We start from the raw sequence: 23,150 nt of genomic DNA, 5'->3' as shown, positions 1-23,150 counted from the left end.
GAAACAACCAGCTTCCCCAGGACGTGGCAGCACCCCAACCTTCTCGGGTCCCCCAAAGATGGTCAACGCCCCCCACGTCAGCAGGAAGCAGTCTTAAGAATTCGACGCCCTTATTCCTTAACCTGCCATGTCTAAACACCCCACCTTTTTTTAATAATAAGTAGAGGTGGGAATGAAAGGTTCAGGCATTATGCTGGCCTGCCCCTGTTACCTGGTGGAATCCACTCAGGCAGAACCCTGGTCAGCCCAAGGTTCCATGGGAACTAAGTCTGCACAGAGGTGCAGAGGACCCCTTTAAAAGATAAGTCCCTGCCCCTTTACACACTCTCTCTCTCTCTGTTCCCGTTCTCTCTGTTTCTCTGTCGCTCTGTTTCTCTGTCCCGCTCTGTTCCTCTGTTCCTCTGTCCCGCGCTCTGTGCATTCTCTCTCTCTCTCTCTCTCTCTCTCTCTCTCTCTCTCTCTCTCTCTCTCTCTAGTCTGTTCCTCTTCTTAGTCTCCCCATTCTGCCAGGCCTTATAATAAACTTATAGTCAATATGTCTGTCTCAACATTTCTCTTTTCTTCTTTTTAAACAAAACAATAACACCACCCAGATAGAATAGAGTCCTACAGGTGAACAGGACAGATCGGGGTCTTATTACACATCATTACAATATCCATTTAACTTTAAGTTAAGTTTTATGGAGTAAAATGTGTTAGTTCCAGAAAGATTTTATATTTTGTTATGTATGTGTTAATAAGTCTGTTACATTGTGTGTGTGTGTGTGTGTGTGTGTGTGTGTGTGTGAGAGAGAGAGAGAGAGAGAGAGAGAGAGAGAGAGAGAGAGAGAGAGAGAGAAGAAAGATAGTATGGTATATAGGTGTGAATGCACATGTATGTGACTGTGTGTGGAAGTGAACAGTTAAAATCAAGCATCTTTCTTTGATCATTCTCCACCTTTATTATCTTGAGATTTATTTTATTTATATATGTTTCATATTTATGTGTGTGCAAGCATTTGCATGTGCCTGTAGTGGCTAGATGAAGGTTTAAGATTTCTTACAGCCTGAGTTACAGGTATTTGTGAGCCACCCAATGGTGTACTGGGAATTAATTCAGGTTCTATATAAGAGCAACAAACATTCTCATCCACTGGAAGCTCCCTCTAGCACTTCCTCCTTTATTTTTTGAGACAGGGTCTCCTACTCAACCTGAAACTCATAAATTACACTAGGCTGGCAGGCCAGTGAGCTTCAGGGATCTACCTGTTTTCACCCTTATCCCTGAGGCTACCACAGGTACACATTACCCTGCCTGACTTTCTATATGTGTACTTTAGATCCTAAATCACATCCTCATGCTTGCATAACAGACATCTTACCAACTGAGCCATGAACCCAGTATCTCATTATGCTGTTAGCTAACTGTGTAGCCTAAGATGATCTTGAACTCCTAATACTCCTTACCTCCAAAGGGTTGAGATTTTACTACTCAGATGAGCTACAACTGGCATTATGGAGCACTTGCATAGGGCCCAGTGTCTCATGCATGTTAAGCAAGCATTCTACCAACTGAGCCACATCTCCAGCCCCAGTTAAGGCAATTCTAAATCTCCTTCATATTCACTTTATAGACAATATTTTATAGGCATTGTCATAGCTACTTTGCTGTTGCTATGAAGAGACACCATGATCAAGGTGACCTATAAAGAAAGAATTTATTGAGGTTATCCCATGATCATCATAGCAGGGACATGGCAGTAGGCAGGCAGGCGTGGTACTGGAGAAGTAGCTAAAGGCTTACATGTTGAGAAAACCACAGGCAGAGAGAAAGCCAACTAGAATGCCATGTGTTTTTGAAACCTCCAAGTCTATCCACAGTGACACACCTCCTCCAACAAGACCACGCCTTCTAATCTTTCCCAAACAGTTCCACCAACTGCTGGCCAAGTATTCAAACAGATGAGTTTTGGGGGGGCCATTCTCATTCAAACCACCACACTCCCATATGACAGTCCATCACTGAAAGAAGTCCAGTCAGGAACTCAAGCAGGGTAGGAACGTGGAGGCATGGACTTCATGGGTCACGAAGGAACACTGATTTCTGGATAATTCCTCATGGCTTGCTCAGCATGCTTTCTTATAACACACAGAACCACCAGCCCGGATGTAACACCACCCTAAATGGGCTGGGCTCTTCCATATGAACCAGTGATTAAGCAAATGCACTACAGACTTGCCCACAAGCCAACCTGTTGGGGGGGGGCCATTTTCTCAATTGAAATTTCCTCTTCCAAAATGACTTTACTTTGTATCAAGTTAACATAAAACTAGCTAGAACAGGAATAAAATATATACTTTCTAAATGATAAAATAGAAATGGCTAAAAAAAATCAACAAATATTCAGCATTGTAAGGGACAGTAAGCCATGCCTGTTAGAGGCTGGCTACAGGTGTGCCTGACCACACCTGTCAAGAGGTGGTCAAGGTGAGGTCAGGATGATGAGGCATGTGCTCTTAAGAGGCTGAAGAGCACATGGGAGGCCCCTTCTCCCTGGCCTCGATGCTCGCCTGCCCTGGGCACGCTCTGGCTTGCGTTTGGCTGATATTTATCTCAAAAAGGTATCTTGACCTTACGGACTACAGATTGTCTATTGTGGTCACACAATACAACATCTTTAGTCACCAAAAAAATAAATAATTAAATAAATAAAAATCAATACTTCTTCATCTTCATTTAAAGGCCACTAATATTTTTAGTAACCATACTATTTGACCCTGATTCTATATACATTTATTTTCCTGACAAAACTTTCCATATATTTACTTTTGCATTGTATTCTTTTTTCTCCTGGTAAACCTGGCTAGAAGCAGCCAGCAGTAACCATGCCAACAAGCATAACATTGTGTTACCTTAAAATTTCCCTGATAATTAGCCCATACCCTGTAAACTCAGCCTCCAACACTCTCAGGGCATGGATAAAATGCAGGCATGTTTGTTGCCAGCATGTAAGATGAATAACCTCTGATTCCCCAAAAGATTACCCACAAAGATTTCATTTCTATCTGAAACATCATCAGCCAAGATTTTATGTCCACAATGATGCCATCACCCTTGATAACACCACAATCATCCATCAGTCTCCACTTGCCTAAGCTCTGTCCTCCTTGCCCAGATTTTTTTCTTATTCTCCTGCCAACAAGTTCCATGGGTTTCTGGGTCTCACAGTCACGAATAGCCACAGCAATGACTTGCTTATTTATGCCAGTTTTGTGTGTTATTCATAATATCTTTTCATAAGCATGAGAAAATCCTACAAACAACCCGGAGGAGAAAAGATTTGCTTTGACTCATAATGTCAGGAGCTCCTATTTTGCTCAATTACTTTAGGCATATGACAAGTCTGAATGAAACATCAAGGCAGGGAGCACGTGGCTTACCCAGTGGCAGTTGTGAAGGAGAAGAAATGACAAGAGAAACTTGAAGGAACTGGTGGAAGAAGATACTGCCTTGACAGACAGGGTTCCAGTTGTAATTTCTAATTCAGCTTCTGGAGCCTGCTCTGTGCTTATGGGGCAATTATTCACTTATCTGAAATCAGAGGAAGGTGTGTGATTGACATTCCTTTACCCCAAGTGTAGGGAAAGGATCTAGCCAAAGAAACACACCCTGAGCAGAGCCAAAGAGACACACTTTGATGCAGCAACCAGAACCAAAGAAATGTACCCTGACTCTGAAACTAGTTGCCAATGAAACACACTTTGTCCCTAGAATCAGAACCAGTGAAAGAAATACACTCTGGCCAGAAAGACAAAAAGACCAGTAAAAGAAACACACTTTGGCCCTGAAACTAGAGCTCAATCTGGCCCTAAGCCCATGCCGAAAACTAACCAATCCCTGAACAGAGAGCTAGCCAATCAGTTCAGGGATTCAAAAACCATTTCCTATAGAGCTAACCAATCCCCGCCCCCTGGAGAAACTATATAAACCCTGTGTCCCGATGGAACTCTTTAGAAGGAGGAGGAGAGGGGTGGCAAGGAGGAGCTGCAGAGAGGGGCGGAGCAACGGCTGAAGAGAGCAACAGAGAACAGCAGAACAGCAATGGCTGAGAGAAGCTGCAACGTTGTAACCCTTCTGTCAAGGAAAACCTTGACAGAGCAGAGTTGTTTCACTCCGGGGGACTGAAGCTGAGACAACTTAGCCTTTTCTGCTGGAGCAGAGCTGACACAATGGGGAAGCCCCCCTTGAAACAGGGCTGTGAGCTGCTGTGCTTACTGTGGCCTGTGGTATTCCTTGGCTCCTGAGCTCCAGGATACCTTTCCAATTGAGCTGTGTAACACTCAGTATCCTGTGACTCCCAAGCTCCAGGATATCTGTTGAGCTGCCCAAAAGGCTTACAGTTAGTTCCAGAATACCTGTCTCATCCGAGCCATCCAAAAGGCCTTACACCAAGTCTGTAGCAGAAATCATGTTTTGTTCTGGAGTTGGGGCACCCTTGCATATTATATGCAGTAACATCTGCCATAGATTGGTGGCCAGAGTGTGCATGGTCCACCTGTCAGCTTTTTCATACACATTCAATTTGACTATCTTAAATGCCATCCTAGAGCCTTTATCCAGTAGCTGATGGAGCAGAAGCAGAGATTCACAGCTAAGTTCAGCTGAGCTGAACTCCTGGAGTCCAGTTGTAGACAGGGAAGATTGATGAGTAAAGGAGTCAAGACCGCATTGGGGAAACCCACAGAAGTAGCCAACCTGGGCAAGTGGGAGCTCATGGACTCCAGACCGACAGCTGGAGAACCTTCAAAAGACTGAACCAGTCCCCTGAACATGTGTGTGTCAGTTGGGGGGCTTACCCAGTCTATGGGGCTGCTGACAGTGGAACCAGTATTTATCCCTAGTGCATGAACTAGCTTTTTGGAGCCCATTTCCTATAGAGGGATACTCTCTTAGCCTAGATATGGGGAGGGGCCAGCGGGGGGGGGAGGGGGTTGATGATTCTCCATGGGAGGACTCACGCTCTCTGAGGAGTGGATGGTTGTGGGATGGGGAGATGGTGAGGGAAGTGGGAGGATAGGAGGGAAAGGGAACTGGGATTGGTATGTAAAATTGTGATTTAAATGTTTAAAATTCATTTTAAAAAGAATGCAGTTAACCATGTTTTATTGATACTCATAGAAGACCTGCCCTTACCTGGATGAAGATGGAAGAGGAGAGAATTCAGGGTGGGAGTGGGTGGGGGGTGGAGGGGAAGGACTCGGGAGGGTGGATGGGTGAGGCTGTGACCATGATGCAAAATAAATAGATGAATAGAAAAATAGAATAAAAAATAAATGTACCGTCGACAAAAAATAAGGAATGTAGCTAACTTGGAGACTGGGAATATGACTCTGTAGATAAAGTGCCTATTATGCAAGTGTAAGAACCAGAGTTCAATTATCTGCACACAATGTCTGGCAGACATAGTGAGCTGTCTGTAATTCCAGGGTGTGGGAGGCAGAGCCAAGGGAACAGCGGAGTGAGTTGGCCAGTTAGATGAACTAGATAGACACAGTCGGATTTCAAGTGAGAAAGACTGACCCAATATATAAGATAGGCTGTTGGTCAAGGAGGGTGTCTGCTATCTGCCTCCAGCACCCACATGCACGGGCACACATGTGCATTGCACACACCCACACGCATATCCACCTCTAGTACCACTGAAGGTTTGGATCAGATCTTTTTTGCCTGCCAGATAAAAAAAAATTAAAAGGTAGGGCAGTAGGGAACATAACAGGTAGCAGTGGGGAAATCTCAGGCACAGAAGATGGAGTTGACAGCTGAAAACTATGTTTATTGAAGGTGAAGAAGCGCATACCGAGGCACACATAGAGAAAGAACCCTGGAAACAGAAGGGGAAGCTAAAGTCCTGCATCCCCTGGAAAGCTAGGGGCATTAAGGGCTATGGGTGGGCTGGATGTGGTTCTTCCTCTAATTTAAAATTGTGTAATTTAAACAAAGAAAGGGAAGCTAAAAGGCTCAAAGGTTTTAGTAAACTTGTCCTAGTCCCATCTTGCAACTTATTATAAAGCCTTCCACGCATTTGTTTCTAAACAGGAGAGTGAGGAAGAAGCTAGATATTTGCCATCTTTATCATCTTTCTGTGACATCTTTCTGTGATCTGTATGTCATCAGGCTTCTATCTGTATAATCCTTACTCAGTCACTCCTACAATTGCGAACACACACACAGGTATGGATGTTGTTCTTGCTCATATGTCTGTGCATCACATGTGTGCAGTATCCATAGAAGCCAGAAGAGGGAGTTGGATTCACTGAAGTTTAAGTTACAGGTGGTTGGAAGCCACCATGTGGGTGATTCGAATTGAACCCTGGTCCTTCGGCAGAGCAGACAATACTCTAAAGTGTTGAGACATCTCTCCAGCTCCATTTGGTTATAACAATCAGCTCCAAGGCAAATTAACCTGCATATGTCAGGAAGACTGGGTCTAGCTAAACACTCTTGTTTTTATGACACAGGGACATGAAGTGGTCAACAAATATTTATGGGAAATGGACACAGAAAAGACAACTTCATCTGAACTGTCTAGAGGCCAACTTTCTAAGCACTCTGCTAGGCACTAGAGCCACAAAAGAGAGTCATAGCCAGGCTAAATCTTGCAGAAGTTTATGATAATGAAAACATGTGGAAACCAATAATGTTCTTGGAGAGAGAAAAAGAGAATTGTTTCCTGGACATAATAAAGTTGTCCAGCAGATGAGTGTTTCTTTTGATGAGGTTGGTGAGGAAGGATTTTATTAGCTAGGTTTTTTATTCATTTTACATACCAACCATAGTTCCCCCTCCCTCCCGCCCTCTCTCCCAGTCCCCCCCTTATCTCCCCCAACCCACCCCCATCCACTCCTCAGAAAGGATAATGCTGTTCTTTGCTGCAGCTTTGGGAGATAAACACAACCCACCAAACTAAACAAACCCACATGGAGTTTATTAGGAAAGGGAGTGAAGGGAGGGATAGATGCTAACCGATGGGGGCAGAAATGGAATGAGAGAGAAGAACAGGTGGGAGGCACTTGCTCATATAGGGAAGATGGGTTAGAACCACTCTCAGCAGTTGAGGCATGGAGCTGCCGTTGGCCCACTGCACACAGCCCCTGTTCCACATGGTTTCTTCATGCGGAGTCGTTATGCAGTCACTTAATACATGCATGATGCAGCCAAGCAACCTTTGACAGACTTTGAGGTGTCAGCGAGGAGCGATTGATTACCTGTCAAAGATAGATCCCAGGGTGAGGGAAGGTTGCCCCGAGAAGAGTGATCCCAGGGGGAGGAGAGAGCCCAAGGATTAGAGAGCCCCTTTGACCAGGAAGGGTTCTCTAAGGAGAAGACACAGGTACAGGAGAGGGCTGGCGTGGAGTGACAGGCAAGTGCTGAGTAGAAACCACTGGGGTGGGAGAAGGAGAGGAGAGGGAAGCAGGAACAGAGCCAGGTTGCCCAGGACCTGAGGATAGGGAGAAGCCAGGATATAAATAAGGTCTCCCATGGGGAGTCACATTCAGTTGAAGCAGGACCAAGCCCCTCCCCCCATCAAGGTTGAGTAAGGCATCCCATCATATGGAATGGGCTTCAAAAAACCAGCTCATGCGCCAGGGATAGATCCTGGTCCCACTGTCAGGGGTCCTATGAACAGACTAGGCTACAAACTATCTCTCACACACAGAGGGCCTAGTTTGGTCCCATGCAGGCTCCCCAACTGTCAGCCTAGATGAGCTCCCACTAGCTCAGATCAGCTGTCTCTAAGGGTTTTCCCACCATGATCTTGAACCCACCCCTGCTCTCTCATAATAACCCTCCTTCCTCCCTTTCTCTTGACTCTGGTAGCTGGGCCTCGTGCTTGGATGTGGATCTCTGCATCTGCTTCCATACATTCATCAGTACTGGATAAAGGTTCTATGATGACAGGGTATTCACCAATATGATTACAGGAGAAAATCAGTTTGGACACCCTCTCCACTACTGCAATGAGTCAGCTGGGGTCATCTTTGTGGAATCCTGGGAATCCTCTCTAGTGTCAGGTTTCTCCCTAGTCCTGTAGTGACTCCCTCTCTGGAGCTACCTCTTTCATTGCTCTCCCACATCCTTCCCCCAAGGGGACCATCAATTCCCTCATGTTCTCATTCCCCATCCCCTCCCCTTTAACCCTATCCACCCCCAGTTTACCCAGAAGATCTCATCTATTTCCCCTTCCCAGGGCAATCCATGTGTCCCTCTTAAAGAATGGGTTTTGAATGATGAATAAGAGTCTTCTGTGCTCTAGAGAGGATATTGTAGGCAGAGGGAAGTGAATGAAAAAAATACCTGTAGGTGTAGCTCATCTGACTAAATTTCAAGTACTGCAAAACAAAAGCAGGGCAAAAGGACAAACTATAGGAAGCTAAAGTCAATAACTTCATCTGAGTTTGTGATAAGAAGCAATAGCCTTTGGATCCAATAGCACAGGTTGTATTTAAATTGATATTTCTTCTAGTCTAATTCAAATATCCAAGTGGACACATGCATGATTCTTTGCCAACTGCTGAGTCAGACTATGCACCTGACTGTTGTCACTGTGGGTGGGGCACAGTGGTGTTTTCATTGGCTGCAAGGCCAGATCCACCCATTTCCACTACATAAGCACTGTAGGTTGGCCTTCTTGAGTCACAGCTGGGCAGGGAAGGGAGCTCATCAGACTCAGCCCTGCAAGGTGCAGCACACACAGCTGAGAATAAAGCGCAAAAGAGACTTCATTAAAGAAAACAGCAATGGACCTGATCCCAAACTTTTCCATGGAAACCTGGATGCTCCTGGCTACCGGCCTGGTGCTCCTCTACCTGTGAGTAAACTGCCAGGCTCCTCTCCTTGATCAGGACTTGGGGATTAGATGATTTTCTCCTCTACCTGTTTGGAAAAATGCAATGAGAAAATGAAGGGATGTTGCTTGAGTATGGGATGCTAAGACCTAAGGTGTTGCTGTTGGTTTTATGTAAAATCCTCCAAGGAGATAAATAGCATTCCTCTACTACTAAACTCTACTTTCTGTGGATGGGAGGATCAAGTGACCTTGGTTAGACTTGGGGTATCCTCTGATTGTGTCTCAGTTTTCCCCCAGGTTATCCAACCAGAGCTCAGCAGAAGCAGATTACAGATAACTGGTCACTGTGGATGATGGGGGCCTCTTCCGCAATGTCTCAGGATTGTGGGGCTGGGAGGACATTTTGTGTTGTCTACACCCATGCCGTCTGATGCAGGAGATGTATAGTATTGCCCTCGTGCACATGGCTAGTTTCTGATCCCTTGTCTCACCTCTAGGACTGTTTTTACAGTGCCCTTAGTGTACCCCAGGCTGTATGGTAAGCTCAGATTTCCTCCTTTTTTGTTACTCATCCCTGGAGATCTCTGCTTAGTTCTTGGGCATCCCAAGATCAGTTCTTCTGTATAATGTACAGAATTATTTGCTTCTAAATGGTTAATTTTCAAATCGAAGAAGACCTGACTGTGATTCTTTCCTGCCACCATTTCCCTTCAAGTCCATAGCATCAGGATAAGGAGTTACTCCTCCCTGGCTATGAGACCTACTGGCCTCCTCAAACAGCAGACACTCTGAAACAATTAGGATGTTAAATACTTTCCTCTAAGTTCTACCGAGAGCATCAGTCAAAATATCAATCTCAGTAGTTCCTTTCCATATTGGGATGCCTTCATAATGGTAAAAGTGAAAAGAAAGGTTATCATGAGTTCCAGGATAACAAATGTGACCGTGACCACCACAAACAGCTCATTCTACTGTGTGTGTGTGTGTGTGTGTGTGTGTGTGTGTGTGTGTGTGTGTGTGTGTGTACACCTGTGAGTCTCTGGATAGTAGATGCTCCCCCTCACAACACATTTGACTTCTATCACCATTTAACATTGCAATGTGGAAATAGAAATTTTCACAATAGAATAAAAATAGAATTTCAAACATGATTTTATTCTTTGAAGAAAAGTATTTCAGATATTGTGACAACATCTTTCCCAACTGATCATGAATTACAATTAATTGAAAAGGTTTTGTTTCATTGTATTTGATCCTAGAACTTCTAGAGATATAACCAGTAACCTTCTTTCAGAAGGTTAAAGGGCTGTTGCTCTCAGTATTTGTGACAAGAGATTGTGTAAAGTGACTTTATGTTCTGTTTCTAAATGTCAGAAATGTAAGCCTAATGCATAAGCAAATACATGAGATAGATTGTATTATGCTTTGAAATAAACTTAGCAGGAATTTTTCAGTTCAATAGTTTCTAATGTGCTGTCCATCAGGTTGTATGAATTTCTCAGTGTAGGTGCATAAGGAAGAGAATGGGCCAGTGATGACATAAACTCTATCCAGGTGTGGGTTAGGACAGCGCTTCTCAACCTGTGGGTCACGACCCCTTTGGGAGTCAAAGGACCCATTCACAGGAGTCGCGTATCAGATATCCTGCATACCAGATATTTATATGAAGAGTCATAACAGTAACAAAATTACAGTTACAAAGTAGCAATGAAATAACTTGGGGGTGACACAGCATAAAGAACTGTATTAAAGGGTCACAGCATTAGGAAGATTGAAAAAAAACATTGAATTAGGAGGAAGTAAAAAAAAATATTCCTCTCCTCTCAAGGAAGAATTCTCAGATACAGTTGTGGATTGCAGCCACCACTGCAGATCACTAGAAGGGCAGACCCACTGTCATCCAACCAGTTTCCTAAATGACACAAGCAAATGAAATTATGTAGAAGTATTCTGGCCTGAATCTCACATTTACAGTGACATTTGGGGACATTTGTAAATAGTTCACTTTAGGAGTTAGAGCCAAACAATTCATCTACTTTTTGAGTTAACCTTTGTGAGTTTGGGGAGTCTCTCAAGTAATGTGAAGACAAAAATGAAGATCAAAATTAGCTGTTGCTGTTGAAGTTTCTGTTGTTATTTGTTGCTTACATGATATCTTCCACTTCAGCTCGAATGTTACAGTTCCTGTGTCTGTGGCTGGTAAAGCCCGCATAATACACAGTGGAAAGCCCAAAGAATATGATCTCTTGCTTTATAGATATGGAACCTGTACACATGGAACTTTTAAGAATTTGGGGATTTCTGGACCCAAGCCACTACCTTTCGTGGGAAATATTCTTGCATACCGAAATGTAAGTGTTGATTGAGAGCTCTACTTGGCTTATTGTGGTTGCCAAAACTGGTTTAATTCCTTCCATTAGAAAGGCCAGATCTTGGGTTAAAGTTTTCAGGTTTTATTATTATTGTCTTTGGAGCCTCAGGTTCAGTGCAGCTGATCAGCTCAGACTTCTGGCATTATCCATTCTCATGTTGAGAACTTGTTCAGATTTGTGAGCCTCAAAAAAAAATCCCTTTTTTCCAGTACATATCCTGGCAAAAGACAGCAATGCCCCTAGAATCTTTTTTTAAATTAACATTTGTTTGTTTGTTTGTTTGTTTGTTTGTTTGGAGAGAGGGAGAGAGAGGGGTTGATGATGTGTGTATGAATCACTGTGAATCACTGTGAGAGTCGGCTCTCTTCTTCCACCCCACAGCTCCTAGGATCACACCCAACAAGCTCGGGTAGCAGATGCCTTTACATCCTGAGCCATCTCCCTGGCCACTGTTGTTTTCATAGCTGAAAGCATCACAACTGAAACTTGACACAAGTATTGCTTAGTTTTACTTTTCAGTTTATAAAATGGTTTAGTTTCCTTTCTGTTGCTGGGATTAACCACTTTGAGCAAAGGATGTGGCAAGGTGGCTCAAAACACTTGCTCTTTCAGGTAACCTGAGTTTGGTTCCCAGCACCCACCTGGCACCTATCAATGTCTGTAACTTCAGTTCCAGGGGCTCTGACACCTTCTTACATCCTCAGATACAAGGTGTGCTCACATAATACACACATACATACATAATACATACATACATACATACATACATACATACATACATACATACATACACACACATGCAAGCAAAACACCCATACACATAAAATATGAATAAATATTTAAAATAAAACATTGTGAACACTGCAAATTAGGGAAGGAAAGGTTTTCTTTCATCTTACTGGTTGGAATTCATCATTGACAGATGTCAGGTCATGAACCTGAGTCAGAAACCATGGAGAAATGCTGCTTCCTGACTCTCTTAGGCTCCTGTTAGGTATCTTTCTTATATAGCCCAGAACTACCTGCCCAGGGGGTAGTGAGCTGGATCTCTTGATGGGGCATGTCCTTCTGTATGCTGTGAATATATGTTTCTCTTATTGGTTGGTGAATAAATGCTGATTGGCCATTAGCCAGGCAGGAAGTATAGGTGGGGCTACCAGACTAGAATTCTGGGAAGAGGAAGGGCAGAGAAGCAGTTGCCAGAGAGAGACGCCATGTAGCTGTCGAGGTTGCAAGAGGGCTTGGCATCGCCAGTAAGCCAAGAAAGCATGAGATACACAGATTAGTAAAAATGGGTTAATAATTAAGAGAGAACTAGCCAATAAAAAGCCTGAACCATCAGCCAGTCGTTTATAATTAATATAAGCCTCTGTGTTTTTATTTGAAACCAAATGGCTGAGGGACCAGGCAGGACAGAAACTCCATCTATAGTCTCTTATATCAATTAACCACCTAGATAAGCCCCCACAGACATTGCCTCCACAGGCCAATCTGATCTTGGAAACCTCTCAATGGAGAAGTGGAGACTCCCTTCTCATATTATTGGCTTTTACAAGCTGATAATTTAAAAAAAAGAGGACAGGAAGAAAAAAGACAGAGAAAATGCTTAATTAGCAACGTTTCCTATACTTGTGACATCCCTCCATCTTTCGGCATTCAGTATGGACCCTGAGAAGCGAGTTCTCTGTCATCTCCCCTTGCTTGTTTGCCCACTCAGCAAAGTGCCTGAGACTCACCCACTCTCTAGACCAGAAGAGATCTGGAGTCTGTTCAGTACTTACTTCCCCTGGTATTTGAGGGATAGCTTATGAGGTAAACAAAAGGTACTGTAAATATGGAGATACATGATGATGCCTGTTCCTGAGACTCTCTCACACTTTCACTTAGGTTCTGTTTCCTCTTGTACTAAGAATAACTTAGAGCCCTTCAGCATTTAGGGATAACATGTGGGGAAACAAAAACACTTTAGAGAAACATGGTATTCACTATTACTCATAGACAGGAGTAAGTGGCCATGAATGAACAACGTGGGGGGGGGGAGTCTGAATGAATACAAAGCCCCCATTTCAAATATGTCCTGTATTCTCTCCCTGCCACTCATACACCCAGGAATAAAAGCATTTTTCTTCTTGCCAGTAGTGGATAGTTAGCCTGGCTTAGTAAGAAACAAGTCATTTATATATAGGTAGTGCCAGTCTACTTAAAATAGTAGGCAGGGCAGCAAGATGGCTCAGTTGGTAAATGTGTCTGCCACCAATCCTAACCACCTGAGTTTGATCCTTGACTCCACATGGTGGAAGGAGAGAATTAACTGCCAGAAGTGGTCCTTTGTTCTACAAACACACCAAATAAATATAAAAATAATAATAATGTATTTTCATTTTCGTTCTCTTCCCAGGGATTCTGGGAGTTTGACAGACAATGCCATCAAAAATATGGGGAAATATGGGGGTAAGTACTCTAGAAACTTCCATTGGCTTACTTGAAATGACCACATGTCTCAATGTCTAGAAGACAGCCATAGCCCATAACCTCTTGAGTTGAAATTATGATTCTAATATTTTAGGGGCTTTTAGTACACGGGTCCCATATGCCCCTGGGTACCACGGTTCACAGACTGAATTAGTCTGATAAAGTTGCATTTTTTTACTCTTCTCTCAGACGTTAAAGTCTGGGGATGGATCACTTGATTATCTACCCAGGATCTAGCTATTCTATTCAATACTCATGTATATACCACCCAGACTTAATAAATATTCCCATTTATTTCTAATTCTGATCTCTTTGTAGAACTATTTTGTCTTTGCCCCAACCCTGCATGAACTGCATTATATTTAATTTCATGAGACTCCTGTGAGATGTGATCAGAATTCCTGACTTGAACTAGGAGTTCATACAATTGTGTATTGTACAATTTGGATTATGGATCTTGTAACATCTGAATCAGCATCTGGGTTCTAGGCATGCCAGCAACAGAACCCAGCTGGTTGGTTGAATACTTTCTGCTTTGCCAATGCAGGTTTTATGAGGGTCGACAGCCAGTGTTGGCTATCATGAATCCAGACATGATCAAAACGGTGCTGGTAAAGGAATGTTATTCTACTTTCACAAACCGTCGGGTAGGCATCCATTTTTAAAATTATTTCAACATCTATTCATGTTTACACATTTGTTAGCTGTTTGGTGTGTATTACTCTTCTCTCGCTCTCATGTGTGTGTAGTAGTAGTAATAAATGTGTAGTGTATGCACACATGTGTGTGGATGTCCCTGATCAACACATGCAAGGAAGCCAAAGAAAGATGACAGATGTCCTGCTCTTTTACTCTCTCATCCCCTTAAGATGAAATCTCTCACTGAACTTGGAGTTAAGCCAGTAGCCAGACGCCTCCAACATTTTCCTGTCTCTGCCCCTCACACAACAAGGGATGCAGGCGTGCATGGCCATGACCAGCTTTTGAAGTTGGTGCTTGGGATTTTTATTTACCAAGCAATCACTCTTATCCACTTAACCATCTCCCTGGTTCCATGTTAACATATGTGTACCTATCCATAAGAACCAACAGTTCCTTCAACAAAACTGTTCCTTCAGTGTTGATAAGGCTCCCACTTGCTAGTCTGATAGTGTGGCCTTGTATAGCTTGTCTTTTTTTAATAGTAATCTATGCTTATTTTCTTCCTTATTAGCATATATATTATGAAAAATAATGAGTTTTCTTACTGTATATGATGTACTTTATAAACATTTTTCCATTACCATCTGATATCTCTCACTCTCTCTCCCCCTCTCCTTCTCCCTTTACCTCTTGTCTTCTTCCCAAATATACCCCTTCTGTTTTCATGGAATTTAGAAGAGCTAATATAGATATTGCTTATGAGAAATAGCATGTGATACTTGTATTTCTGAATATGGTTTGTTTCTCTTAACGTGATGATCTCCAGTTTCATCTAATTTCATTCAAACACCATAATTTTGTTCTTCTTTATGATACACAAACTCCATTTGTGTGTTTTCGTGTGTGTGTGTGTGTGTGTGTGTGTGTGTGTGTGTGTGTGTGTGTGTGTGTCACATTTTCTTTATCCATTCATCTATTATTGATGGGCAACTAGTCTTAGTTGTCAACTTGACAAACACTAGAAAAGGAAACTTCAATTGAAGAATATTTCTTTGTCCAAAAGGCCTATGAGCATGTCTGTGAGGCATTTTCCTGATTGTTAACTGCTGTAGAATGGTGCAGCCCACTACAGGTGGTACCATCCCTAGACAGAATGACCTCAACTTTATAAGAAATGTAGCTGAACATGAGCTTTGGAGTGAGCCAGTGAGCAGCATGTCTCAGTTGGTTTCTGCTTCAAGCTCATTACTTGAGTTCCCTACCCGACTTCCCTCAGTAATGGATTACAACCTGTAAGCTAAAATAAACCCTTTCCTCTACAAGTTGCTCCTGATCATGGCATTTATCACAACAACAAAAAGCAAAGTAGAACAGTACCTTAGCTAATTGTAAGCCATGGATATTATGAATAAAACACCAAAAAAATATGGGTGCACAGATATTGCTGAGATATACCAAGTTCAATTTCTTTACTTTTATACCCAGTAGTAGTGTAGTGGATTTTGTGGTAGCTAAATGTTTAGACTTAGGACCTTCCTCTACACTGGTTTCTATGGTGGCTGCACAGATTAACATTCCAACCAGTAGCATACAATAGTTCATTTCCAGCATATCATCACTAATGTTTGTTTAACAGAAGTATTCTGTTAGATGGGTGAAATCTTATTTGAATTAAGCAAATACATGTATTTTTCCTTTTGAGGATTATGCTTTGGTAGCATGTTTATGGAAAATTCATTCCATAAACCTTGTTGGTTGGTTGTTTTTCTTTACTAAACATTACTGTTTTAAGTCTTAATCTAAGTCTGTATTTTCTGTTATGTTATGTTTTATAGGAAGCATCAGATTTAAGACAAAGTTCTTTTTCCCTTTTTCTTGCATCTTTCCAATTTTTCTAACATTTTTGAGACACTTTTGCACCTGTGGGGGACAAATTGCTGGGGTCTGGGAAGATGGATCAATGTATAAATGCACTTAGAACACAACCTGTGTTCAGCTCCCCATAACCCTTGTAAAAGCTGGACACAGTAGCACACATATCTGTCCTACCACTACACACCTATGAGGAAATGGAAGTAGATACAGAGTTTCTGAAAGCTTGCAAGTCAGCTACCCTGGCCCAAGCACTGGGAAACAGAATGCCCTGTCTCAAACAAGGTGGAAAAGTGAAGAGCAACATCCAAAGATTGTCCTCTGAGCTCTACACGCTTGATGGTACACATACACCTGCACTCATACAGGAGAAGGTACATACACTCACATAAACACACACAAATCAGTGGGGGAAACACTGGTGTAGAATCATATCAGATTAGACTACAAAGAGTCAATTCATTAAGTCAATGATTTAATGATTGTATTGAGGACCAAGAAATAATGAAAATCATTTGGGGCTGTGTCTGTGGATGGACTCCTCATTCACTGTTGTGTACCGTAGCCCTGTGTCTATCCCTCCTACAGCAGCATATGCTCTTGATTTTTATAACTGCATTGTGACTCCACATGAGGTAGAGCATATGGCTCCTCTTCGTTTTCAGAGTCCTTAATACCTCCCCTTCTTTCACTGTCTTTTCATGCAAATTCAGGAAAAGCTTATTGCTACGCATAGCACCCATCCTATCAGAATTGAATTTAATCTTTTGATAAATTTGGAGAAAATCACTGTTCTTAGCACTTCGAGTTGTATGTGTATTGCCTACATTCATGTGTCCATGTGCACACATGCAGAGGCAAGAATAGAGCATCAGGTGGCGTTCAGTTCTATCATCCTGTCTTATTTTCTTGAGATAGGGTCTCACATTGAACCCACAGCTCATTGTTTCATCTTGGCTGGATTACAAGTGAGCTCTGGGATCCACCTGTCTCTGTTCTCAACACTGTGGTTATTGCCATGCCCTATAGCCATGTCCAACTTTTTCTAATGGGGATTCAAACATGGGTCCTCAAGCTTGAGAAAAAGGTTCTCTTACCTGATGAGCCATGTACCTGGCAGAGACATCTGATCTAAAAATATGATATGCTTCTCCATTCCTTCAAATTTTGTTTAATTCCTTTTACCAATATTTTACAGCTTCCAGCATACTGTATATTTTTGTTAGATTCATACATAAAATATTTCATCTTCTTTATTTCTTATTTTTTGTTTTATTTTATGTGCATGCATGTCTGTGCAGCATATGAGCATGAGTATGGAGTGTCTAAGGGGCTAGACCAGATTATCAAACCCCTGGAACTGGTTGCAGATGCTTGTGAGTTGCCATGAGGGTTGCTGTGAGGGTCCAAATCCCGGTCCTCTGAAAGTGCAGTTAGTGCTGTTAGCCATTGAGACATCTTTCTAGGCCCTAGTATTTCATTTGTTTAGAACGATATGTGAAAATTATTGTGTGTTTCATGTGGTCTTACCTACTCTCACTTACGTTAGATATGCACCCAAATATTTGTTTATTTATCTTGTATCTCACAAAGGTGTTTGCACTCACATTAAAAAAGTTGAGCATGGCCGTAAGTGCAATAACTCCAGTACTCGGGACAGAAATAGGTGGCTCCCAGGAGCTCACAGCCAGCCAGCTTAGATGAAACACTGAACTTCAGATTCTATGAGAGGCCTTGTCTCAAGGAAATGAACCAGTGGCAGAGCAGGACACCTAGCATCCACCTCTTGCCTCTGCACACATGGATACACATGTGCATGCATACAATGAAAAAATGCTAAAAACAGTTATTTTCTCTAAATTTATTATGTTGAATTCAACTTTGATACCACAGGAAAATTTTTTTCATGCATAAACATCAAACACGAAATATGCTCATTTTAAAATACAGAATGACAAGGATATCTGTTTTTTTACAAACACATTTTCTTTTTTATTTAAAAATATTTTTTTTCATTTTACATACCAATCCCAGTTCTCCCTCCTTTCCCTTCCCTGGCCCCATCCACTCCTCAGAGAGGGTAAGGCCTTCCTTGGGGAGTCAACAAAATCTGACATACCAATTTGAGGCAAGACCAAGCCCTCCCTCCAGTATCATGGCTGAGCAAGGTATCCCATCATAGGGAATGGGCTCCAAAAGCCCGTCCATGTACCCGGGATAGGTCCTGGTGACACTGCTGTCTCCCAGATCAAGCCACATAACTGTCACCCACATTCAGCTGGCCTGTTTTTTCCCTAGCAGGTTTTTCCAGCTGTCAATCCAAAGTCCATAAGCTCCCACTATCTCAGGTCAGCTGTCTCTGTTGTTTTCCTCAACATGGTCTTGACAACCCCTTGTTCATATGATCCCTCTTCCCTCTCTTCAACTGAACTCCAGAAGCTCAGCCCAGCAAAGCGTGTGTTTTCATGGGCATAAGATTCAAGAAGGTAGTCTACCACAAGGTGGGAAGTGTGATCATCTATACCAAAAGAAAATCATTAAGAAAAAAGAATTTACATAGAATTGCATTGTTTCTTTCAAATAGATTATTTCAAGTATTGTTATTGTCTCCTCAAATCACTTTTATCACCCCTTATTCAAGAAGTTCATTTTATGAATATATGTAAATGCAAACTGGCCTGTGCTACCAGTTGCCATCCTTCCTACTTGGCACAGGTTGGAAGGGTGTGCTAGGTCTTGTTGCTATCTAGTCCCCTTGAAGCAATGGTTTCCCCAGTTATGTGGAACTTCTGTAGATTATAAAGTTCCAAAGCTACATGCATTGGCTGGGTATCACCTTGACCCTCCCAGGGGGTGAAGCATTTGAGATAAATATTCATTGAACATGTTAATATACAACTATATAATATACAACTATACAGTCATAAATATTTTTAAATAAGTAATACCTGGGATTTTTTATAACTGTAGAGTTCTCCAAACATATATATATGGTAACATCTCTTTCTCTTTGGATTCTAGATCTTCGGTCCAGTGGGAATTTTGAAAAAAGCAATCACCTTATCTGAGAATGAAGAATGGAAGAGATTAAGAACATTGCTGTCTCCAACCTTCACCAGTGGAAAGCTCAAAGAGGTAATGAAGTAATAATCTCATCACTGGGGACAGTGACAGTGGAAGATCATAGCCCTTTTCCATGCAATGTCCTCTGAGTTGAAACTTCCTCAAGAATGTCCTTTTGTGTTAATGGAACCTCTTGCTTTGTCCTTGGTAGAGCTGTGTCCACTGGGAACTGAGCCCCTCATTTCACTATGGATGGTATTTTGTTTTGTGTGTAGATGTTCCCCATAATTAACCAGTATGCAGATTTGTTGGTGAGGAACGTAAGGCATGGAGCAGAGAATGGAGATCCCATCACCATGAAAGAGTAAGTGCTAGTACATTCATTAGAAGATGAGTTGTGTTAATTACATTTCTGCTGTGACAAAATACTCCACCAGCAGCAACTGAGAAAGGTTTCATTTTGGCTTACAGTTCTGTGGGGTTATATGTCCATCATGGCATGAAGACATGGTGGAATGAGCAGGAGGCCAGCTGGTCACACTGCATCTACACTCAAGAAACAGGAAGCCTAGCCTATGTAGATTCAAGATCTGGCTATGGCAATCTACTTACTCTAGTGAAGCTCCACCTCTTAAAGTTCAGAGCCTTCCCAAACAGTACTGTGGGCTCAGAACCAAGTATTCAAATACATGAGCCTATGGGGGTTAGGGGGCATTTCATACTCAAATCGCAATAGCTGTTAGTAGACACTGTAACTGCCTGCTGGAATTCTGAAGTTCCCATTAAGTCACCTCAGGAACCAGACAGGAGTGAGTTGTTGGTGTTATAGCTGATTACAAGAACTCAGTCTTCTGAGGTTGAGACCAGTAGAAACTGGAGACCTCCTTGTAACAGTCTTATGACTGTAATAGGCCATCCTAGAAAAGGGCATCTCCCAGGCGATGGTAGGAAGGCTATAGATGAAAGGGTATCACTTCTTTATATGGAAGCCATGTTTAATCTCTCTAACAATTGTTGTTTGGGAAATTCTAGAAAACAAAGTAGTTTAGAAAGAAGGATTGTGCACTCCAGAGGGGCCCTGGTAGTGGATTAGTATTTTTCCCTGGTGTAAGAAGGGACTTTGAGAGCCCATCCCATGTTAAGGGATGCACTCTTGCCCTGGACACATGGGGAAGGGCCCAGGCTCAGCCCAGGATGATGTGGTCGACTTTGCAGAGCCCCCGTTGAGGGCCCTACCCTGCCTGGGGAGTGGAGGGTGGATGGGGTTGGGGATAGGTTGGGGGTGGGGGAGGATGGATGGGGGTGAGGGGAGGGAGAGGGAGAAGGGATTGACATGTGAAACAAGCTTGTTCCTAATTTGAACTAATAAAATTTTTTTTAAAAAAAAGAAAGAAGGATTGTGATTTAAAAACACATTTGTTAGTGTTCATGGAAAATAGACAGCAGAGAAAGAATTTGGCTCATGTTAGGACATTGTTTGTGCATCAGGGAAGTTAAAATGGAGAACTTAGAGCAATTTATATCTCATCCTGGGCTTGTGAAGAATATCAGGAAAACAGTACATCTTCCCTAGGATCAGCGAGATGGCTCAGTGGGTAAAGGTGTTTGCCACCAAGCCTGAGGACCTGACTTTGATCCTCAGGACCCACACAGAGGAAAGAGAGAACTGACTCCCACAAGTTGCCTTCTGAATGCATGCCATGATACAAGTGTGCTTACACACACACACACACACACACACACACACACACACACTTGTATACACATACACACAAGTTTCACCCAGAGTCGATAAATGAAAATGTAACCATCCCACTATTTCTCTTTTATCCCATTTCTAAAGAATGAAGTCTCTGTAAGTCTATAGGCATTGCAATCAGATTCATTTTCTGGAATAAACTCAATGTTTCTTATTAGGAAACACTTATGTAACATTCAACCCTCCTGGTGAATGAGGAACATGTGGACACATAAGTAGAGGTTTTCTCTAGTGCCTGTGGAGAGAATTTTTGTGTTTTACCAGGAATATTGTTAGTTTTCACAACAGCAATACTTCTGGCCTCGGAGCAATGTCAGCACCCTAGGACTGGGAAAGGTCTAGGGCTGTCAGTACCTTGAGCATGGGGTGTGCTCCAGGGAATTAATAACAGCTGTTATGTGTTGTACTGAAGATAAATTGGCTTTGGGCACAGATCCAGCAACACACCAATACCGGACACAATTTTCTCTTTCCTGGGCATAGAGAAGCATTCCACGTTGTTCTGGTGAGGTGTGGCACTTCCACATTCGTGACCACCCACACGCCACTCACACTGATGCATTCGCCTGATTCTAGGTCTATCTCTTCCTGGTACTCTGTGTCTCCTGATGTCTATTCTAATTTCATATCTATTTCTGCGATAAAATACACTAAAAAGAAAGAAAGTTAGGGGGAAAAAGTTCATAATATCTCACAGTTCCAGGTTGAGTCTATGTCATTACAGGGAAGTTGAGGCAGGAGCTTGAAGCCCCTAGTCACATCCTCAGCCAAGAAAAGAGATAAACACATCCATACTTGTGCTCAGTTCACCTTTTCTACCCTTATGCAGTCAGGGACCCAAACCCAGAGGAAGGTACTGCCCAAGGGGGACTGGCTCTTTCCACATTCATTAGTGCAGTCAAGGCAATACCTCAAATGCCAACTTGAGGCAGACAACTTTGCACTGCAAATCTCTTCCGAGATAATTCTGGATTGTGTCAAGGTAATGACTAAAGCTAACCCTGGCTGTTTCCATGTCACAGCTCATCACAAAATAGTGTTAACTCTGTCATCTGATAAACTTCACACCAAAAAGCATGATGGAGGCCTACATTCACCACAGCAGGGGTACTGGCAATGTCTGCCTTGCCTTGGGTTATGAATTTACTCCCATGTGACCCATTATGTATGTTGGAAGGAATAAGAGGATATATAGATGTTGATTTCCATGTCTCTCTCTACTTAGCATCTTTGGAGCCTACAGCATGGATGTGATCACTGGCACATCATTCGGAGTAAATGTCGATTCCCTCAACAACCCACAAAATCCCTTTGTACAAAAAGTAAAGAAGCTCTTAAAATTTAATTTCTTGGACCCATTCTTCCTCTCAGTGAGTACGTGAACTAACATTTCATTATTTCTGTTTTCTCCCATGTTTATTGTTTGGTGGTTTCATACATTTTATAATGATTTCAGTCATTTTATTCCCCTACTCCATTGTCTCTTCCTCTCCTCCTGATGGTGGTACCCTTCTTACAGTTCTGTGAAATTTATCTCACATCCATTGAGCATGGCCCACTTAAATGGGATGATTCATGGCTTTAGGTGTAAAGGTCATCACTATTGTGATCACTATGGAATCTTTTCACAGCTCCAAAATCCTGTACATTTAGCCATCAGCTCCCTGATTTCCTCAGGTGTAAGCAACCAGTAATCTAGTTTCTAATTTCCTGGAAAATGGAATTGTATAATTTATCACCTTTTTTGTCTATTTTCCTATACATTTTCAAAAGTTCCTGTATCTTGAAGGATGTCTCAGTATGTCCTTTCTTTTAGTGGCTGAAATTGTCATTGATGGACATTTGGAATTTTTCAAACTTATGGCAGTATTAAGAATGTTTCTCTGAATATTCTTATACAAGTTTGAACACAGTTTTCATTTCTCTTGGACATACACTCAAATGGGAGTGATGAGTTGGATTGTAATATTTAATGTAAATAATGCATCTCTCAGGCTGGAGAGATGGCTCAGTGGTTAAGGGCATTGGCTGACCTTCCACACCCAAGTCAGTGCCCAGAATTCATGTCAGGTGAGTCACAAACATCTGAAATTCCAGCTCCAGAGAATCCAACACATGTGGCATGCAAGGGCACCTGCATTC

At 42.3% G+C, this 23,150-nt stretch overlaps 1 protein-coding gene across 1 annotated transcript in view; it reads left to right on the top strand.

The window, feature by feature from the left end:
• Positions 1–8,693: 8,693 nt before the first annotated feature.
• LOC100767391 (cytochrome P450 3A9) overlaps positions 8,694–23,150 on the top strand; it is a 30,976-nt gene continuing 16,519 nt past the window's right edge. The window contains exons 1-7 of the mRNA XM_027415265.2: positions 8,694–8,849; positions 11,086–11,179; positions 13,599–13,651; positions 14,220–14,319; positions 19,208–19,321; positions 19,525–19,613; positions 22,234–22,382. Coding sequence (XP_027271066.1) covers positions 8,779–8,849; positions 11,086–11,179; positions 13,599–13,651; positions 14,220–14,319; positions 19,208–19,321; positions 19,525–19,613; positions 22,234–22,382 — 670 coding nt within the window. The 5' untranslated portion in view covers positions 8,694–8,778. The remainder of the gene's footprint in view (positions 8,850–11,085; positions 11,180–13,598; positions 13,652–14,219; positions 14,320–19,207; positions 19,322–19,524; positions 19,614–22,233; positions 22,383–23,150) is intronic.

The sequence above is a fragment of the Cricetulus griseus genome, chromosome 4 (assembly GCF_003668045.3).
Source record: "Cricetulus griseus strain 17A/GY chromosome 4, alternate assembly CriGri-PICRH-1.0, whole genome shotgun sequence".
Classification (NCBI taxonomy): Eukaryota; Metazoa; Chordata; class Mammalia; order Rodentia; family Cricetidae; genus Cricetulus; species Cricetulus griseus.
Note: the sequence above shows the minus strand (reverse complement) of the source record. Positions and strands in the feature narration are given on the sequence as shown.